Here is a 19,851-nt window from a genome sequence, read left to right on the forward strand (position 1 = left end):
TTCCTCTTTCCCCCCACGGTTTGTGTGATATTGCAATTCAATTAAATTTTATTTCCATCGAGCCAAATACAACATAGTTGATTCAAGGCACTGTTGCAGAGAAAAATCCAACAATTCCACGAGGAAGAATAACAGACAGTGGAAAAGAAACACACACTCTTAAGAGGAAGAAACCCAGCAGAACCAGGCTAAGGGGTGGAAACTGTCTGCTGTTCTAGGCTACATTCACACTGCAGGTCTCCATGCTCAATTTCAATTTTGTTGCTGAGAAACAATTTTTTTTTGCTGAGATCCAGTTTCTTTTGCGTTTTCATTCACACTACATTTTATATGCAGCCTCTATCAGATTGCCACGCCGGTCAGCACCATGGTTGCCGGATCTGACTCTCACACAACGTAAAACCCACACACCTCAATCAAAAACAGCCCAAATCTCAAGTTCTGTCAAGATTATGTTAAAGCCATCAAATGTGCAATAAAGAACATGTCACAAGCACACCAATTAACTAAATAAACTAAGTAAAAACAAGATGATTCAGCTCCCCAAAAACATTTTGACGGACAGTTATCCGCGACGTCTGTCACATGTCAATGGCGTGGCAGTCGCATGTTTGGGACTGGATCGTTCGGACGGCAGTTGTGTTGAAAGACATCAGATACATTTCTGAATTGGTACCACATCTGATGGAGGCGTGAAGAAAATCATAATTACAAAGTTCACACGGTCACAAAATATGAGTCAATTGTGAGCAAAAAAATCTGAATTGTGCGCCCGAGTGGTGGTTAGAGACATGATTCTCAAACTGTGGTACAAGTCCCATGACTTGTGCGCATGTTTCCTCTTGTGGTATGTGGTGGCAAGTCATGCAATTAAATTTTTTTTTTTTTAAACAAAATGTATTTGAAAAGATATAAAATTATCAAAATAGTACAAAACTCAATTGATTGATCCGATATCCTCGGGATAATAATAAGCAATGAGTTTGTTTTTTAAATATTATTTCCACCTACAGTATCTACTTTTAACAGTTAATTTCTGTAGGTCGCAGCCATTCACTGTGCTTTATACATGAGTGGGACATTAAAGAAATACTTTATTTCTTTTTTAGGAGTAAACATTTTCTTTGCATTTTTGAATTCATAACAGTGTCGAACACTTTCACACATCTACTGGGTGAACATTGCACGCACTTTATTTTACATTCGCCCATCATGCATGCTTTCTTTCATCTCAAAACATTGGTTTCTCTCTGTCTCTCTGCCTCCCTCCCATTGGCCGTGTTTCATTTATTCTTTCTCTCTCTCTCTTGTTCTCTGTCTTTCTCTCTCTGTCTCTCTGTCTCTCTCTCTCTCTCTCCAAACAACCCAAGATAATCACTCAAAAGCTGGATGCACCATTAAATCTATAACACAGTTTCACTCTCGGGTAGCAATGAATCACCAAACACAAATTACATCAAGAAGACTTCATTTCTCTCTCTTAGAGTCTATATAATACTGGCAAGACAGAGTCTAATTTCCACTAATTCTAATAGTCGCTGTGTGAGATATGATGAAACTTTAATGATCTAAAATTGGGAAACGGAGAAAAAAAAAAAGAAAGAGCCACTGCAGTGGAAAGTAGTGTATTACAGCAAAGAGACTGAAATATAAATATGAATTAGGTAATGATGGTTAGATCAACATCTGACTATGTTGGCTGGATTAAGTCTCATAAAATCTTTATATTATACGATATAGTGGAAAAAAGAGACGCACCAGTGCCACCTCATTACAATATAAGTACCAGTGCAAATACAATATTGACAGTATTGATATTTTAAATGCTTGTTTTGTTGACCATAACTTAATCACACTTGAAAATTCACTTTCTAAAACATGATCTCTTTAGTATTACCACACCATCAAACTGTGCTTTGGTTTCTTTGACTTCGTCTATGGCAGCCAAAGATGACACGTTTAAGTAGATATTTAATTTATGTTGCCTTTCATGCAATTTCACCCAAATTGACCCAATACCAGATACTATATTAGTGCATTTTTACCATCATTTTAGATTGGTTTTTGTGATTTTTGGTGTTTAATATTCATTCCAAGGTCCATTTGCCTGCCTTAAAAATGCCTTGAATTAATTTGCCATCACTTAATTCTATTCAGTTCAGGTCTGGAAGGGTTTGTTTTTGTTTTTCTTTCATTAAACTACATCCATCTTCTGAATACTTATAATTATATCACGGCTTAACATTATTTTTAGTCTCAGAATTACCAACAATTTCGATATTTTCTGTCGATTCATATCAATTGAGTTAAAATCTAAATCAACATTGTCCTCATTGTCTGCAGCTCGTTCCTAATAATTTAATATTTTTCTGTTTGTCCCAACTACTTTGTCTGGAGTTGCCAGCAGATAGATTTAATGATAATGTTTATCTTAAATTTAAAAGAAAAATGCTTAAACAGAGGACAACCAAGAAATCCTATAAAAAAATGTGTTACATCTAGTTATTGTTTGGATTGATGTTATATTTGAAATCTACAGGAAGGAAATTAATTGATTCTTTGTACTGCTGCAACATTGTCTTCTTATATATGTTTGCTGCATTATGTTACAGTCCTGTTTTGAAGTGATATGTAAAAGACTATCTTGCTTTTAAAAATCCTTTGTAAAGTTAAAAAAAAAAAAAAAAAACAACAACAGGCTCTTCACCCTAATTTATCAGGTCAGATGGGCAAAAGAAGTGGAAAACAATCAAGCATCTGCAACATAAAAAGTTAATTAACAATGTTATTATATTGGCATGCTCCTGCTGAAATCGATCAACCTCAAGTTAAATTGATGTCACATAGAATTTTTGAGCATTTTTAATAAAAGTGAGCAGGGGATCCTTGTTTATGTCACACTGGTTGTCAAATTCAAGTGTCAGCCCTGAATAAGCAACATCAGATGGTGAGCATTAGCTCGACATTTTCATCTCCTCATACGATTGCAAAGCTCAAATGGGGCCAGACCGACTCACATGTACATGAACACACACACACACACACACACAGTTTTCTCACTGTTATGAACAGAAAGGCAATTATTTGTAACAACTGCTAAAAGTCACGTGTTATATTCTTCTTTTGGGGGCAGAAAAAGCAATGTAAGCAAAATACAGGCCTACACACACACACACACACACTGTGTGTGTTAATATCTCCTCTGTGGTGCTTTCTCCTGCTTGGGTTCCCATCTACTCTAATACAGTCAAAATGCTGATTGGAAAGGACAAACTCTCAGACAAGTGGGGGAGAGAAACATCAGCGAACAATTTGGCACCTTTTCACCGCCTTATTTCATTACTTAAAAGAGATGATGTGGTGAAAGTTTTGAGATTTGAGTGCAGAACAGATGCACTCTGAGAAAGCTTTGTTACAGGCGAAAGAGCAAATATTGATATCACTGTCTCATTAACGCTGGAAAGTTCAAGGGTGGAAAGTATATCGGTAAATGCCACAAAGAGAAACGGAGAGAGAGCGAGAGAGAGAGTATTTAGTATCATTTTCTTGATACTAAAGAAAAAAAGTTTTGAACATGAGGTAAAAAGTAGTGAATAATGGCACCAAAGGGGAAATTAATATGCATACAGTGTGTGGTCAACAGCGGAAAGAAAGACGAGAGGGTCGAAGGTGAGAGCTAATGCAAAGTGGGGCTGTAAACCAATTTAACAAAAGCTCATGTCGTGATAAATGTGAGGCAGGAAAAGCCACTGGTAATCCTCGTCCCTTTCCCACACATATAAGAGCGGTGAGTCACTCGCTCACTAACGGCTTTCTGAGTTGGAGAGGGAAAGCGTCTCAAGAGGTTAAGACTTCACCACTTGTACATGACCAAAAAGGCTTGCGCACTCTTGGTGCTACTTCCAATTGAAACGAAGACTTAGATCAAAAGTGTCCTTCAGAGTCGTCTGGTTTTTTTGTCATTGAAAAAGCTGTAAATGTCTCACATTAAGTCACAAGCTTGTAAAATAGTTCAGTAGTTTTCAACTCCAGGTTGCAGATGAGCGTTGTTTTCCTTACTTGTTATAATGAGGAAATAATATACAGTATATGTATATGTATATATAGTTGCCTGTGCTTCTTCTAAAATATTCTTCTCCAGTCCTCAAGCTATAGTCATTAGTTAATGCTATCAATGCCCCTCACTTTACTCAGTCATCAGGAAACAAACAGAACAAGTTTATGACTTGAGGTGAATGAGGGAAAACGCAACTTTTCTTAAACCCTGCTCCAGCTCACCACGGTCGTGGTAAATAGTTCTGCACATGACTGACCAGACGGACAGTAAATATATTGGTGGCCGCCAGCGAATCATGATGCCCAGTCCACATTCTCCTGGGACTTGGTAGATCGACTTTGTACGAATGTCTGTGTACTCGCCATTGTTGCTTTTTATAGCAAATTGTTCTCTGTCTGCACGTGTGTGGCTTCATTACAAAAACAAACAACAGCATGAACTCACGGCGTGGCACGCTAACTACATTCTGCGTTTCTACCTTTTCTGTGTCGATGGACATCGTTTTGAAAACGTTGCCGTGTAAATGTGAAACTATTCCCAAATGCGAAACTGTGATATGTCGTGTAAAAGGGGGCCAATTTTCAGCTACTTTATTGAGCAAACAGCAATTCTGAGGTGGTTGTTGGAGCGGGGGTCTCACAATCAGAAGGCTGCAGGTTAAATTCCTAAATCATCTTGTCTACATATCAAAGTGTGCTTGAGCAAGACAGTGAACCCCAAATTGCTCCCAATGGATGGTCGCGCCTTGCATGGCGACCGCCTCCATTGGTGAGTGAATGGGCGAATGGATTGCTCAAGCACTTGAATAGAACTACAGTATATAAGTGAAATCCATTTGTCTTATTTTTTATGTCCGTTTAGGCGACAGATCCAGATCTAGGGTCAAGCGGGCAGGTCCATTATCGGCTTGTCAACCACCAGAAGCTGTTTTCCATCAATGCCACCGGCGCCATCAGGACTGCGGTGCCCCTGGACAGAGAGGTCAGTGGGAGCTCACTGATTTATTCCACGTAAATGTCAGGATGTGTGTGAAACCGACACGAGGTGAAACCAGACTGAGACGTCAGTGTAAAGGCTTCCGTTTGAAGTGGTGGTGTTGATGGTCGATTGTGAAATGCTTGTCATCCCGTAGGTGAAAGGGCAATACTTCCTAATCGTTGAAGCATGGGACGGTGCGGTGGACCCTCGACGATCCAGGTTGACGCTCTCTGTCACCGTTCTGGATGTAGACGACAACAGCCCGATATTCACCCAACAAACCTATAGTGTGAATCTACCGGAAAACACCCCCAAAGACACCGTGATATTACAACTGAATGTAAGTATATTCAGTGATATTTGTTCCCATAATGATTTTAGTGATTTGTTGTGAAGTTGTACAGTTTCTGGACGGATGGATTACAGTTGGTTGCTAGAGATAGATGTGTAGATACCTACAGATGGAGTACAGCAATTTTCAGAAACATTTTACATATCTTTGTCGACGTACTCTTGGACCTGTACGCCACTTTAGCAATCTCATTAATCGTGACATTTACCAAAGGCACAAGTTGAAATAACCTTTATAGCAGCCTCACATTACAAGACAGTGCAACCTAGGAGGGATGATTTAAAGTTAATGAAAGGCCCTCGAGTTCTGTATTTGATCACGGAGGCCAGTGCATGATGAACCTGACAGTTGTAGTTTAGTCACTTTCACATGTCTTCCTTTGAACTACCTAACTGGTTTCGTTTTACATCGCAGTTAGCGTATGAGAACTCGTACAAAGTAAAAAGTATAATTTGACAACACTGACAGAGTTGTAGAGGAATATGAAGTTGAAAAAAAAAAATTATATTTCCTCAAGCGACACAGAAAATATACTTGAAAGACAAAATGAGAGCTGGACCTTAAAGGTGGCTACCACAGGTGCTTCAGACAGATCAGCCCAACATGGTCATAATACAAATACTACATTCTGTTAGGAGCTTCAGCATATGTAGATTATTGTCCCTTGGGCGAATATTAAAAAATGGATTTGTGATATTACGCTCGTAACATTTTCTAACCCGATACTCTCTCATTCCCCGCAGGCGAAAGACGCCGACCTCAACTCCAACCTCACGTACCGAATCCGAAGCGAAGGCCCGGGCCAGGAGATCGCTGAGTTATTCCACATGGACCCGGTAACGGGGGAGCTGTCGGTGCGCAAGGTTCTGGACTATGAAGCCCAGACTGCCTCGGATCCCACATACACATTCACTGTGGAGGCCTTGGGCTCTGGGGGAAGCATGCCTCCTGGACTGGCTTCTGTTACTGTCAGGATAATGGTGAGTGTGTGTGGGAGTGAGTTTAACAGATCTTCATCTGAGTCTCCGGGTAACTTTGGTCATTCTGTCACTTCTGTTGTTGAGTGTTTCCCCAGTTTAAGGGAAATGAAATTGACGTTGTTGCACAGCAGGCGATGAAAGGAGAGGCTTTTAAAGTTGAAGTGTTTAGTTGATCAAAGTGCCACAACAAACTTGGAGAATAACAAACATCGTCATTGATGGTAATTTTACACGGTGTGAAAACTAAAAAAAAAAGAGAGAGAGAAGTTGAGTCAAAAACTAATACATATTTCTATAAAATGCAAGTTATAGTCATAAAATAAATCTTTTATACAAAGCGTCAACAGTATGACAGTAGCAGACTACAAATGGAGACATACCATACCTTCTGGATGATGCGTTGCAACTAAATATAAGTCACATTCGTCAAAAAACAAAAGTTTATCAAAGTTTCACTGGTGTATAAGATTTGTATTTTTTCATCCTCAGACGGTTTTACCCTATGATCATTGCTTTTGTCATTACGGTAATAGTTTCTCTGCTTTCCTCCAGTCAATGTTCTTATTCACTCTCATTCCTTCTGCCTCTTTTAAAAAATGTTTATTTAAATTCTGCTTTCTTTTTTGTTTTTTCAACATTGAGCTCATGTCATCAGTCAAATGTGAAAATAATGGAGATTTAACAATGGTACTATAACAACATGCTGTTATCATACAGTGACATCTAGTAGTTCAAGTAAACTCGTATATAATTACCAGTTAAATCATTATTTTATATTAAAGAGAGAAGGAAACTAAAAGCAACACAGAAAAACAGTCAATATTACTCTACCTCGAAAGAGGGCATCGTATTTACCACGTTTGCTCTCGTTCACAGGTATATCCTTTTAAAATAATCAATAAAAAGTTGCCATATCTTTCGGTTTCAGTATTTCTAAAATGAGTAGGATTTTTTTCTTTCCTGCCAGTGGCGCAACATAAGACATCATATTGTGTTGATTGGAGGTCGGGTTTACCACAAATAATGTCACGACTGGATCTACATTGACTTTCATTTGTAAAATGTTGAATATTTTCCTCTGGTTATGTGACAATATTTTGGAAATTCCAGAAAATATGTGCTTGTGAAGCCGGCCGCTGGAAGGATCAACCATGAAAATGTCTTTGATAGTCTATGCAATATATCAAAGTACAGTAATCCATGTCTGACACATGCAGTACAGAAGAAAGGACATATCATTTTGCTTTTTCCCACTGATTTTATACAGTTTCCACCCTCAGATCTTCCTCCCAGTTCTTTTTAAGACAACCCGGTAAGTCACTGCAGTCCTACTGTGACAGGATATTGAAGATTTTTGATATCAAGCCTTTTGTAAGGGTTTGGACAAAAGTAAGTCTTCCAGTGTCGGCTCAGGGCTGCCTGGGAAAGGAAGGAATTATGGTTTTTCATAAAATGATGGGCTTGTAGATATTTAAAAATAATCAGTATTGTGTGAATTACATTTTTATACAGGCTGGTGGAAGATAGAGATTTCATTCAGTTTTGCACTTGTCAGCATGTTTGATTATATTGAAATATCATAAAATTGTGTTTATATCCTTTTATATTTCCTTAATAGTTACCAAAAAAAATCAGTTCCAGTGTACTGAGACAACCCTGTAAGTCTTCACAATATTCAAAGTCAACCTTTGACTTTGAACTTGACCTGTTGTATGTGTTTGTCTGTCTGAAGTGGCGTCAGCAATCTCAGCTAATGATTTTTTTATTTTTCTTTGAAGGAAAATATTACACACAATTATGCCAATGCCGTAACCTCACTTACAACTTCTAAGAAGCACTTTGTTAAGGTGTTTTCTTTTCAACACGGGAGATGTTGAAATTACCAGCAGATACACAGCTGTTCTCCTGATTTATAAAGCAGTGCTGTGTTCGTCTGCTACAACAAATCTCAAGGCTTGCATGCAACCTTTCCCCTCAATTGCCAGCTGCCGCACTAGAAATGAGCTTAGCAACCTTTGTACCATCTGTATCGCCACACATTTCTAAACTCTCGCATATGAGGACTTATTACGAATTTGTTTAAACACATGATTCTCTCAAAGTGACATACCACTCCTTGAAACAAGTACTTGCATAGAGAGAAGGTTTCACTATAATGGAGGCACTTTGTCCTTCTGGTTTGTTTTCCCTTTTTTATCCCACGAGGCTAAATGAAAAGCGCTCACGGTTTCTGTTTCGTTTGATGGACCAAAATTCTGTGACTCTCCAAGATCTGAAACTTTACAGATGTACAGAAACGAGCTGCCAATTTGCCTCCTTTTGCAGAGTCTTCGTTAACAACCTCACGTCTTTGTCTCCATTTGACAGCTGTGACTTTAAAAACCCATCACATAGGCAGCCTATGGGAATATTAAAACCAGCAGCGTTCTGTGGTGTCCTTACTTTTATACTCCGGGATGTTTTCCGGTCCTGCTGTGACGAAAAACAAAAAGAGAGATCTTACAGCTTCTTCGAACGCTGCTGCTTTATTCAGCTCTGGAGATAAATTAATATTGTTATAAACGAGGTCAACATAAAACGAAACTCTTACACATTTATAGCTCATCATGGTTATGGACTCCAGGGATATTTTAGCAGCATTATATGTTGTTTTTGTGTCGAGTAATGTTCTCCCCATCGAAGGCCAGATGTTTGGAAACCTATGAGGGATTCACTCGCAGTGGGTAATTTTGGAGAGCGATACACTCACGGCATGAACCAACACAGACGGAGTCAGTTTGCATCTTAATATCTTTTTTCTTTTTCTCTTTTTATGTAAAATGTGTACAGATTCAACCACTTGTTAGGAGATTCAGATAAAAGACAACAAACTACGTGGGTGTGCTACTCACACTGGCGTACTGTGTGTGTGTGTGTGTGTGTTAAATGTCTCCCCAGGATATGAATGACTTTTCTCCGGTATTCAGCCAGTCAGTGTACCGAGGCATGGTCGCTCCAAATGCTGTCAAGGGAACCATTGTAACCAGGGTGATGGCCAATGACTCTGACCCCGCGGTGAGCATTTCCAGCTTCTACTATTCAATCTAACAGTTTGTTGGGGTTTTTTTTTTTCCACTGCCTGTCCTTCAAATTGTCTGCTGGAGTGATGCAGGATAATGACGCATGTCTCCAGTCAGTGTGTGTTTTCAATGTGTTTGCACTGTTTCTTTTTTCCCCCTTCTACCCAAACACAGCGCCTACTGATACCCGAACTTGACTTTATATGCTCAACATCTCCGTGATAATGCGCTGATTCATTCTGCTTGTTGTGAACGGGTGGATTCCGCTTTCTTCGGAGGGATCATTGTGGGGCCATTAGATTGTCTGTTGCAGTTAACCCCAGGTTTAAAAGGTGGTAGCTTGCATACAGAGGGCAGCGCTCAGTGTGTGTGTGTGTGTGTGTGAGAGAGAGAATATCTTATCAGGATTTGCTGAGTCACTCAACCTTTTGTCTCGATGCACATTTGAAATGCAGTGGTCGTGTGGAAAATAGCTTTCAATTTTATTGGAAACAGAAAACAACCAAACAGTAAATTTTTTGCAATTTCACTCTCCAAATAAATATTTATGAAAAGTGCTAGAAACTCAAAAGTATCTTTATTTTGCATTATTGCTGAAGAAGCTATGGGCCTATTTTTCACTCAACCATCTCAATGCGAGATCTCCCACTCCGGCGATGTCGCCCTGTAAGCCTTTTTAAAAGCTGGCTGTTCCTGTGAATAATGTGCCTGCTGTCTTCTGACACCAGCTCCACTGATTCAGACTTCAGATTTAAGCATGAAAGTAGTTTCTCTTGAGTGGAAAACCACATTATACTGTCAAAACATTACGCTGCAAAGGCAAACCCCGTGGCCTAAACAAGACGCTAACTAGCATATTAAAAGCATATCCATATATATCCAATATATCCATATAAACGGGTGTAAAAATGTATTGTATACAACCGCGATCCAACCTTTAAAGTACAAACCCTTTCATGAATCCTCCACAGTCAGCATTTGCTGATTCATGATGAGCTGTTGTGTAAAGCAACTGCAGCTGACAGCTCTGAAACTGTGCTCGCAGTGACAGTGTCATTTCAGAGGACATGAATGACTGTTGACCCGAGAAGTGAACATAAGTTGATAAATTAAGGTTTTTTTTCTCCCCCATATTCTTTTAAAATGGTGACCCTGACTTTTTTCTAACTTATCCAATGATGGAGCAGGACTATTAATGGAAATATTACCTCGGGTCTCTCAAGATAAAGCAACCCAGACGTAAAAGAGCAATATAATCCATCCATCATCTGTAGAGCTTTATCTCATTCAGGGTCACAAGGGGCTGGAGCCAATCCAGGCTGCTGGTGGGTGAAGGCAGGACACACCATCGCAGGCCTATGAACAATTTAAGAGTGGGTCTACAAAAGGTTTACATATTGAAACAGTAGTAAATATTGACATTGGCACAGAAGCTACCTTCATAAATATGGAGTATCACAATATATGAAGCACAGTGTGATTATGTTTTAACATGTTTGAAAACGAGCTGGGTGTCAAACAACGGCGTGATAATGGCCAACAACCTAATAAAAGTCTGTAATCAATGAAAGTGGGCCATTCTGAATGTATTAAAGCCAATAATGTAATAAAATAGTAATATATTTGTAGAAAACCATGATTGAGAGAGTTTGCTGATGTATCATCATTTTAATATGACAGCTATCACATGAACTATATTTATTGATCATAATCAAATTGCACAACATTTGCAAAAATAAAAGCTGTTACTTCCAAGAAATTCTGCCCTATTTTGTCACATTATTGGCTCCTCTTATCACATTTTGTCATTCAATCATGTAATAACTTATGTAATTGGCCAAAAGTGATTGCAATAACAGATTTGAAATGTCTTATTACACTTTTGGGAAATGATCAGGTTATTGTCTTTGTTGATTTGAAAATGGACAAAATAGTTTAACTGACATTATTGGCAATGACAATCAGTGAATCCATCCAGCCTTTTGAAGATGCTGCTTTTATTGTAGTGCAGTTTCCTCAGCTGGCTCCCCATGACCTTTATTTTCTCTGTTGTACCTGATCATTGGCCTTGTGCAGTCTTCTGAATATCTTTTGGAAAAGCAGAATTTATTCTCTGCAACACACAATCATGTTGGTTAACTTCCACCCACCAACACTACTCCATGTTTTTTACATTTAATGTTGTGCTTGTGAGGTCTTAGGGTTCCATCCCACCACGCAGGCAAATAAATCAGAATCAGAATTACTTTATTAATCCCTTAACTTAAACACGGAAACAATACAGTTTCCATCAGATTGCTCTGTTGTGAACAGCTCATCTTGGATTTGATGTTACTCATTGTATTATCCTTTGTCAATCAACGGGCAAAACTTAAGTCTGATTTGTGTGAGCGTGCAAGTTACCGCATTTTAGGTGGGATCTTAGTAAATCACGTCTATATTGTCACCTGTCAACCTCAAATACACATTTTGTTAGGCTGCCTTTACACTGCAAGTCTTGATGCTCCGATAGAATTTGCTGCCAAACTGCAAATTCTTTCCTTATTTTAACATTTTTTTTACTGTGTGGTTTCGCATTTTTTTTTATCAAGTGACCCGCATTTGATTCTCACGATTCTCACCAGCCTACAACGTCTGACACATTGTGCATTCCTATTTGTAGTGTTTACAAACTCCAGGCTGCATGAGAACTAAGCGTAAACTGTGATGACATATGTTTCATGTTAATATCATGGTGAGGTCTGCATGATGTCGTTAGAGACGCAAGGCTAAGAAAATCCCATCAGTCTGGTTCTAATACAAATCTGATTTATTGCCACATATGAATGAGGCCTGTGTTCGGTCTAAAAAATATCCTAATGCAAGCAGCCTTTTCCTGCTTACACTGTCTAAAAGTATATCTGATCTGTGCCACATAAGAGCAAAGAATGTGAATTGGGTCACATCACACTGACAGTGTAAATGTAGCCTCAGAAAGGAAACTAGAGTTCACTGAGTAAACCCATGCACACACAGGCAGAACACGCAAACCCGGAAGGCTTCCAACCCGACTCGAGCCAGGGGTTTTCTCACTGTGAGGCAACCAGTAATCATATATATTGTCATCCTCTTGGTTATTGCATTGTGTTGCAAAACTGTTCCTCTTTATCTCTTTCCTCAAACAGCATTAAAAATGACCTTCGATCAGACACCCTCCTCTGTCCGAACGCTCAAAGAATATTTGAAACAATAATGTTGACTAATGCCACATGAATTAAGTTTTGTCTAATTCCCTTTTCTTTTTTTCTTTTTTTTTAATGAGACTTTGTCATTTTGCAGCAAGGGGCATTGGTGTCTAATCCTAATAGCTCATTAAAAAAGGGGAAGACTGACTTTCTCCCGACTCACATTTATTAGTCGTGTAATAATGGAGTCGAAACGCCATGATTCCCACCTTTTATCAGACAGTCGCTGCACAATTACCAGCTGCCACTGACTGAAACCCTCCCAAGTCTCCAAACTGCTCCTCAGTGCAAGGTTTGAATGTAAAAGTCTAATTTCTTCAAAGGAATGCAAGTGAAAGTTTCTTCCACAGAACTTTATACTGGTCGAAATTTCTGTCTCTCTCCCATTATATGGACGCATGAAATCATCCCAATAAATTGCCCAAAAAATGAGGCGAACTCATGTAATGTTATGCATTTTTTGACATTTTGAGTCACATTAGTCAAACTAACTGATGGTTGCTCATTACCAATAACACTCCGGGTGGTTCATTCATGTCCGGGAGAAGTTGGACCTCATTTTACCAGAGTGAGGATGTTTGTGTTTTATCACTTCCGTAAGTATTTGGGCAGAGAGACATGGATTTAATTGACATTTGGGTCCAAACTAATTGCTTGAGATATTAAATACTGTGAGAGTCATTACACGGTCATTACTGCACTGTGTTTTCATTTCAGGCTGCCGAGCACAAAATCCACAAGAGTGGCACTTTTCCAGAAAGGGACAGTTTATTCGAACATACATCTCCAGTGTGGAGAGAAAGTTTGAAGAAAGTATTTTGTTGTGGTCTTTGCAGGGTACCCCTGCAGGCCTCGTACGCTACAGATTGGACCAGGATGGGTCTCCTTACTCTGCCAGTATATTTGATGTCGAAGAAGAGTCGGGACACGTGGTCACCAGAGTGAACCTCAATGAAGAGCCTAACCTGAAGTTCAGAGTAAGTATGCACATGATGGGTCACCTCCAACTCACCAGGGATCCATGAGTAGTTTACTCCACGAAGTAAATTATGTTATTGTTTTGTTTTTTTTATTGAAAGTAATTCTGCTTCACGGGTCACTTTGTGTTTGTGACTTTTCGGGAAATCTTGTTGTTTGAGTCTGTCTGTGTCATGGATATTTCACATTTTGCACTGAAGTGTGATGAATTCTAATATACTGATCACCCCGTTTTTCGTCAAGCATGGCCAGAGGGACAAAACTGTCACTGATCATGAATATGAAATGGGTGTGAAACGGCTCGGCACAGATTGTTCCCGGATGACGACCTTGTGACTTAACCATGGTAGACACCAGTGCCTTTGACAGAAGTTTCTGGAAAGTTATTAAATTGGACTTGGTTGGTTTGAAGGCTGTCGGTACAGCGTGTACATTCTATGGTAAAATCCATTTAGGAGAACCTACAATGGTCAGAAATAGAGACATTTTCTCCAGAACTGAAGTTGCGTTTAAGTGCCAATTTGTGTCATTTTCAAGTGAAAACGCACATTTTTGTAAAGCTCCCGAGGTAGAACTTTTCAAAAATACTCAAAATGTATCCCATGGAAACGGGAGAAACTTTTTCAAGCACGCCCGCGCTCCATCTTTGTTTAGACGGAAGAAAATGCTGCGCACAACGGTTGTAGTAAATAGTTCCTCGTCCATATTCTCTTGGTACTTTTATAGTCGATGGTTCACGTAGTCAACATTGTCAATAGCCTTTATAGCCTTTTTTTTTAATAGCCTTTTGTTCTCTTCGTGCGTGTGTGTGTGATTACATAGCAAAAACAAACGAAACCACTCGAGTGACACCTGTATCGTTCTCAGTGTTTCTGATGTGCAAACGAACTCTTTTTTTCAAAACTGTGCCGTGTGAACGCGAAACTTTCATGAATTGAAAATGTAAAAACAATCCGTTTTCACTTGAACCGTTGTGTCAACGCCTCCTAAGTTTCTTTGTTCTGAGTGGGATTGTTTGCAAAGCAGTGCAGTTCAGGCCGTTTTCAACACAGATTTTCCATTCCAATTGTATAAAGCATCATAATTATTAGTTTGGGACAATTATACACATTTGAAAATTGTTCTTTGGTACGATATTTAATTCCTCAAAATGAAAACCATTCAAAACTGACACGCTGCACTTTTAGGTTATATTTCTTGGTGAAATATTGCACAGGTCATTGTGCCGTTAATTATTTGTCAACCACTCTTTTGTAGATAGTTTTATAATTAAGGCTGGGAAATAGATTCTTTCAATTTTTATGCACATGCTTCACAAACCATGGAACACGAAAGAGTCTTTTTTTTTTTTTTTACCGGATTAGTTCAAGCCTCAGACTTCACTTAATTACACAACATACAAGATGAGAGAACCATTCCTCATTATACAGAGGACATATGTAGTTTGTATGGCATCAATTTGCATTGAGAGGCTTATTTTATGATGAGATGGGATGCAAATTATGTGCCATCCAAAAAGAAATAATGATTGACAGCTAACATCTGACTGATCAGCATCCAGAACACACAGCTGTGACAACAAAAAAGGCTTCCCAGTAACAATGAGACAAAATATCCTAAAGAGAGGAAATGGGAACTTCACTCAGAAGTGAAACATAAAAAAAACCTAATAGAGAAGTTGGTTCATATGTATTTATTTTCAGAATAAGCCAATTTTTGCTCCTGAATTTCAGTTAATTTCTAGCAACAGGTGTCACTGATTGTTAAAGGTCCTCATAATGACTGTTGGAAATTTAAATGTTGTTGCCCTCCCAGGAGCACGTTCAGGTGAAAACACATGATTTGAATATTGTGTGATTGATTAAAATAAATCTGAATCAAAAAAATCTAAATCATGTGACTTTCCACCGACTGATGTTACTGAGTGATTCCGTCGTCAGGCTGGCGCATACGGCGCCGACAGCTCAGCTGCACACAGGAAACTGTGAGGGAGGAGATTAAATGGAACACATTCACTTTACCAATCAACGAGTTCATGCTTTCACAGAGTAGGAAAAATATGAAAAAGGTGAAGAGAAAAGTGACAGTGATGTGATGAGGAAATCTCCTGTCGTCTCAATCCTGAGGCCAAGATGTGCATCAGAAAGTCTGTTTCTGGATTCTGTTTCTTTAAGTCCAGAGGTGAAGAACACTCCTCCGCTAAACCCTCCACTCTTCTTGTCACGGTATTATCTGACAGCGGCACTTGCTTGATATGTGTTTACACATCTGGACGATGAGTTACGATGGTCATTTTCATTCATGCCACATTCCTGATATTCTTTATGTGACGTAACGCATCTGAATATAGTTCTTAAATGGGCCTGACATTCCTTAAAATTCTTGGGACATCTTTTTGGCTGCCAACAAATATCAAGAATCACCTGTATTTGTGAAGTTTGCAGCTGAGCGTGTGGATTCGTTGTGATGCGTGTTGATATATGCTTGTTGTATCACGCAATACAGCATGACAGCATTCGCTCCCTGCAGCATCCTCCTCTCTGATCGACTCCATGGAATTTCTCTGAATGCTGGGTGATCGGGAGTGTGTGAAGTGTTCAGTAGCTGATGGTGGAATAACTGGGGTGTCTGGAGACATATATTTTTATACCCCAGTTGTTGCAGACCTGACTTGTTTTACATGCTGGGCGAACACCCGCCTTCACCAGACGCACCTGAGACGGTGACTCTCATTTCCTCTGGTGCGCCCTGGCGGCTGCCCACATCTCTCATAGCAAAATCCACAACTTAATATAACAAATTCTCCCGATTCGCCACACTCCTGACAGATTAATCAGGCGCAATGGCGCAGAGCAGCCTGCCGCAGCGCGCGGCTTTGCACATCAGTTTGCTACGTCGAGGAACAATAATGCTGACAGTGCATAATGACTTGTGATGATCTGCCACCATTTCCTGCTCTTACTTGTAACGCACGATAAAAGGTGGCGACTGTCCATGACGCCTCGGCCCTGAATCATAGAATTCAGGTCAAAATCCTGATCTGCGGTCAGGAATTGAGATCCGTGCCAAACCTGTCATCGTTCTGTGTAAACACACCTTTAACAGCTCCGCAATCATCGTCTTGCTTTTCTGGACGTCACTTAAAACTTCATCAACCACATTAAGTGCACATTTTTTATTTAACCCAGCATCAGCAAATGGTTTCTTAGCTTTGGCAAGGTTCCATGAAACAAGCGATGATGCCGCTGTTGCGATCACGGCAATATGATTGCATGCCGGTAATATAAAACTAAACTGTTCAGTCCAGTCAGAGCTGAACTGACGCTTTTCCTGCTCTACTTTGACGTGATTACGTCGGATGCGCTCAAACTTTTCACTACGGTGTGGGATGAGGATCAAAAAGGAAGAGCAGTGCATTTTTTCCCCACAGATTGCACTTTATTTCATGTTGATGTGCGGCTCATGGGCCAGCGGCCCATTGGCGCCAAAAGCCCGCGCCTATTGAGGACCCCTGATATATAATCTAGCTGTATAAGAAATACTTCTACTTTGTAAATGAAATCGTGGTTCAAAACTGCACTTTTCTTTATATTACAGTAACTTTAGAATCAAATTGCACAATACTTTACCTTTGCTGGATTTTGCACTTAACAATTAATTTCTTAAATAATGTAATTTTTAACTAAACACAAAGGAACAACATGCATCTTCTAGCTTTATGATGCATAGTTCATTTTTCACATTTCATTTTGTTCTGTTTTTTATGATTAATCGGTCTGAAATAACTTATGTTGGGAATCTATATATACACATTTGTGATAAATTACTTTGTGTGACAGATTTATATAGGTAGATCTTGTATTTATCTGTTTATTCTAAATGTATGCCGTACTTTTGTAAAATCTTTTGTTTTTAATTGTTCACCATAATGTCACTATTTAATATTCTTTATGGGTTTATTATTTATTTACTTATTTTTGAGCACCACAACAGAAATAAAGTCATATTTATGACTTTTTGTGTCATCCTCAGGTTTTTTTTACATCATCGAAATTATTAATATATACAGTATTTGTATGTTTTATTTTGTATGTACATTTAGAAAATCCAAATAAATGAATTTGAGATCAAAATGTTAACCTTTTCACTTTTACACCACAATATCGATTTTCTAATAAACTATCTGAGGAAAATATTTTTCATTTTTTAAATTAATTTATGCATGATGCTGTCAAATTGTGAAGCATTATATTGAGCATTCTGCACAAGACGACTCAGTTGTGTTTAAATTGAAACAGTCGTACCTATTGTGATATTGCACCACTGCTTTTGGTTGTTTTTCTAGAGACATCATTACTAAAGAAGAGTTATTGACACTTCCTCTGGTATTTGGTGGATGAAAAGTTTTGGACAACAATACACTGACTGGGTTATCCAATACATTCACAATCCATCTCATTCTAGTGAAATTTGTATACATGAAGATCTTTGTATAATTAAAATAAAACTGCTAACATATGAAGTAGGAGCTTATTAGTTTCAAAACTTGCTGTTTCCCAGATGAATTCTCCAACGGGGCTTAGAGCCTTGCTAATTTCATCTTTTCATTGGGTTTTAATTAACACAACAAGGATTCAGCAGCAACCTCTGAAGATGTCTCTCAGGGGATTAATTCTACCTCGTTTACTCCCAATAAGGCAAACAGGCTCAACGAATCCAACAATATGGAGATTTTTTTCTTTTTTTTCGGGACAAACAAAATCTATGGCATCAATTTCACAAAAACATTGAAACCGGATGACAGTCGTTCTGTTGTTAAACAAACAACCACCACAGCTTTTGCTGTTTTTATTTAGAGCAGCTTTGGCGTGCAAGTGTGAATTTAATGATTTATTTTCTGGGTCAGAGTTTGACTACAATGAAAAAGGGAATTTTTTTTGTAATGGTTGAACTTTAAGGCCCATTGTGAATGTAGAGAAGGGCCATGTGGTATTAACAACAATCTCTGAGTAAACACAATAACTCACATCTTCATATCGACAGTTGGCCTTCATTAGGATTCCTCTGGGTCTTGTTAACAGTTGTTACCCTGCAATTAAAAGAAGAAAGACTAAATAGGAAAAATTAAACACCCCGGTTGGATACAGGCTCGTCCTATTCTCCATTTCCAATGCAAATAACCTGCTCTTTGATTGGCCGAAAGAAGACATTTGTTTTTGGATGTTTTAGGTCTGTAGTGCAGCTCGGCCATGAAGAAGTAAATAGCCCCAAATAGTCCAAATAGCCCCCCCTTTCTCCTTTCCTATCCACTTTTCCTTAGCTCTGTGACATCATCCAAAGGGGTTAGGAGACTTCCTAAAGGAGTTATGGGAAGGGCATCATGTTGTTTTTGACAATTGGACTGCACTTCCACCAGGTGACATAATAATAATCTGACGATGGTGCAGGTTAGTGACGTATGCAGTGGTGGAACTGGAAAATGGACTACAAAAAGAACATTTCTACCACTCTCCCCTGCGGCTCCAACCACTGATATAATCTCAAATGTCACAAGGTTTGAATGTAAATCAAAGGAAAAGAGGAGCTAAAGGTTAAACGGCTGCCAGGTGAATAAATAACCAACCAAACTGAGAACAGGCTGCACAAAAACTTTACTGTGCTCGTGTTTCGCCATACACATAACATTCATAGTTGGGATCTGGGTTACAGATCTAAATTGTTTAAAGTTATTGAAGGCATATTATTGCATTGGTATCTTTTATTTTCATGTGGTTCACTGACCGTGGTGGGGGCTCCTGACCGTGGTCGGGGGGACGGTCCCTTTGACGGGGCCCCCCATTGATGTAGGCTGTGGCTCCTCTCGGTGTGGACGGCCCCCTCGGGTGGTGTTTTCTCTCCTGGATCATCAGTGCCTGGCCATTCTTACATCATTCTTATATCAGTTTTTATATCCTGTTATGGGTAGTTAGGGTAGGTGTGTGTGGGTGTGGGTGTGTGTGTTTCTATTTTCTTTTTTTTCCTTTTATGTGAAACACTTTGTGCTGCATGTATGTTTGTATAAAAAGTGCTCTATGAATAAAGTTTGATTTAATTTGATTTGATTTACATGATCTGCGTTGTGGGTTTCCATGAACACTGGGCTGAGCGGGTCCCTTTAAACGTTGTGGCCACAAGGAATTGTGGGGGCAACATGATGTCGTCTCCTTCGGTAAAGGAAGCATCA

The 19,851-nt window shown here is 39.1% G+C and overlaps 1 protein-coding gene across 1 annotated transcript in view; it reads left to right on the forward strand.

Annotated features, from left to right (window-relative positions):
* Positions 1-19,851, forward strand: part of LOC308145428 (protocadherin-15-like) — a gene marked incomplete at both ends in the record, with an annotated part of 165,882 nt that overhangs the window by 100,372 nt on the left and 45,659 nt on the right. Inside the window, 5 exons of the mRNA XM_080516871.1 lie at positions 4,919-5,038; positions 5,190-5,375; positions 6,131-6,367; positions 9,305-9,421; positions 13,487-13,627. Of these exons, the coding sequence (XP_080372997.1) occupies positions 4,919-5,038; positions 5,190-5,375; positions 6,131-6,367; positions 9,305-9,421; positions 13,487-13,627 (801 nt within the window). The remainder of the gene's footprint in view (positions 1-4,918; positions 5,039-5,189; positions 5,376-6,130; positions 6,368-9,304; positions 9,422-13,486; positions 13,628-19,851) is intronic.

The sequence above is a fragment of the Blennius ocellaris genome, assembly GCF_963422515.1.
Source record: "Blennius ocellaris genome assembly, chromosome: 21".
Taxonomy (NCBI): domain Eukaryota; kingdom Metazoa; phylum Chordata; class Actinopteri; order Blenniiformes; family Blenniidae; genus Blennius; species Blennius ocellaris.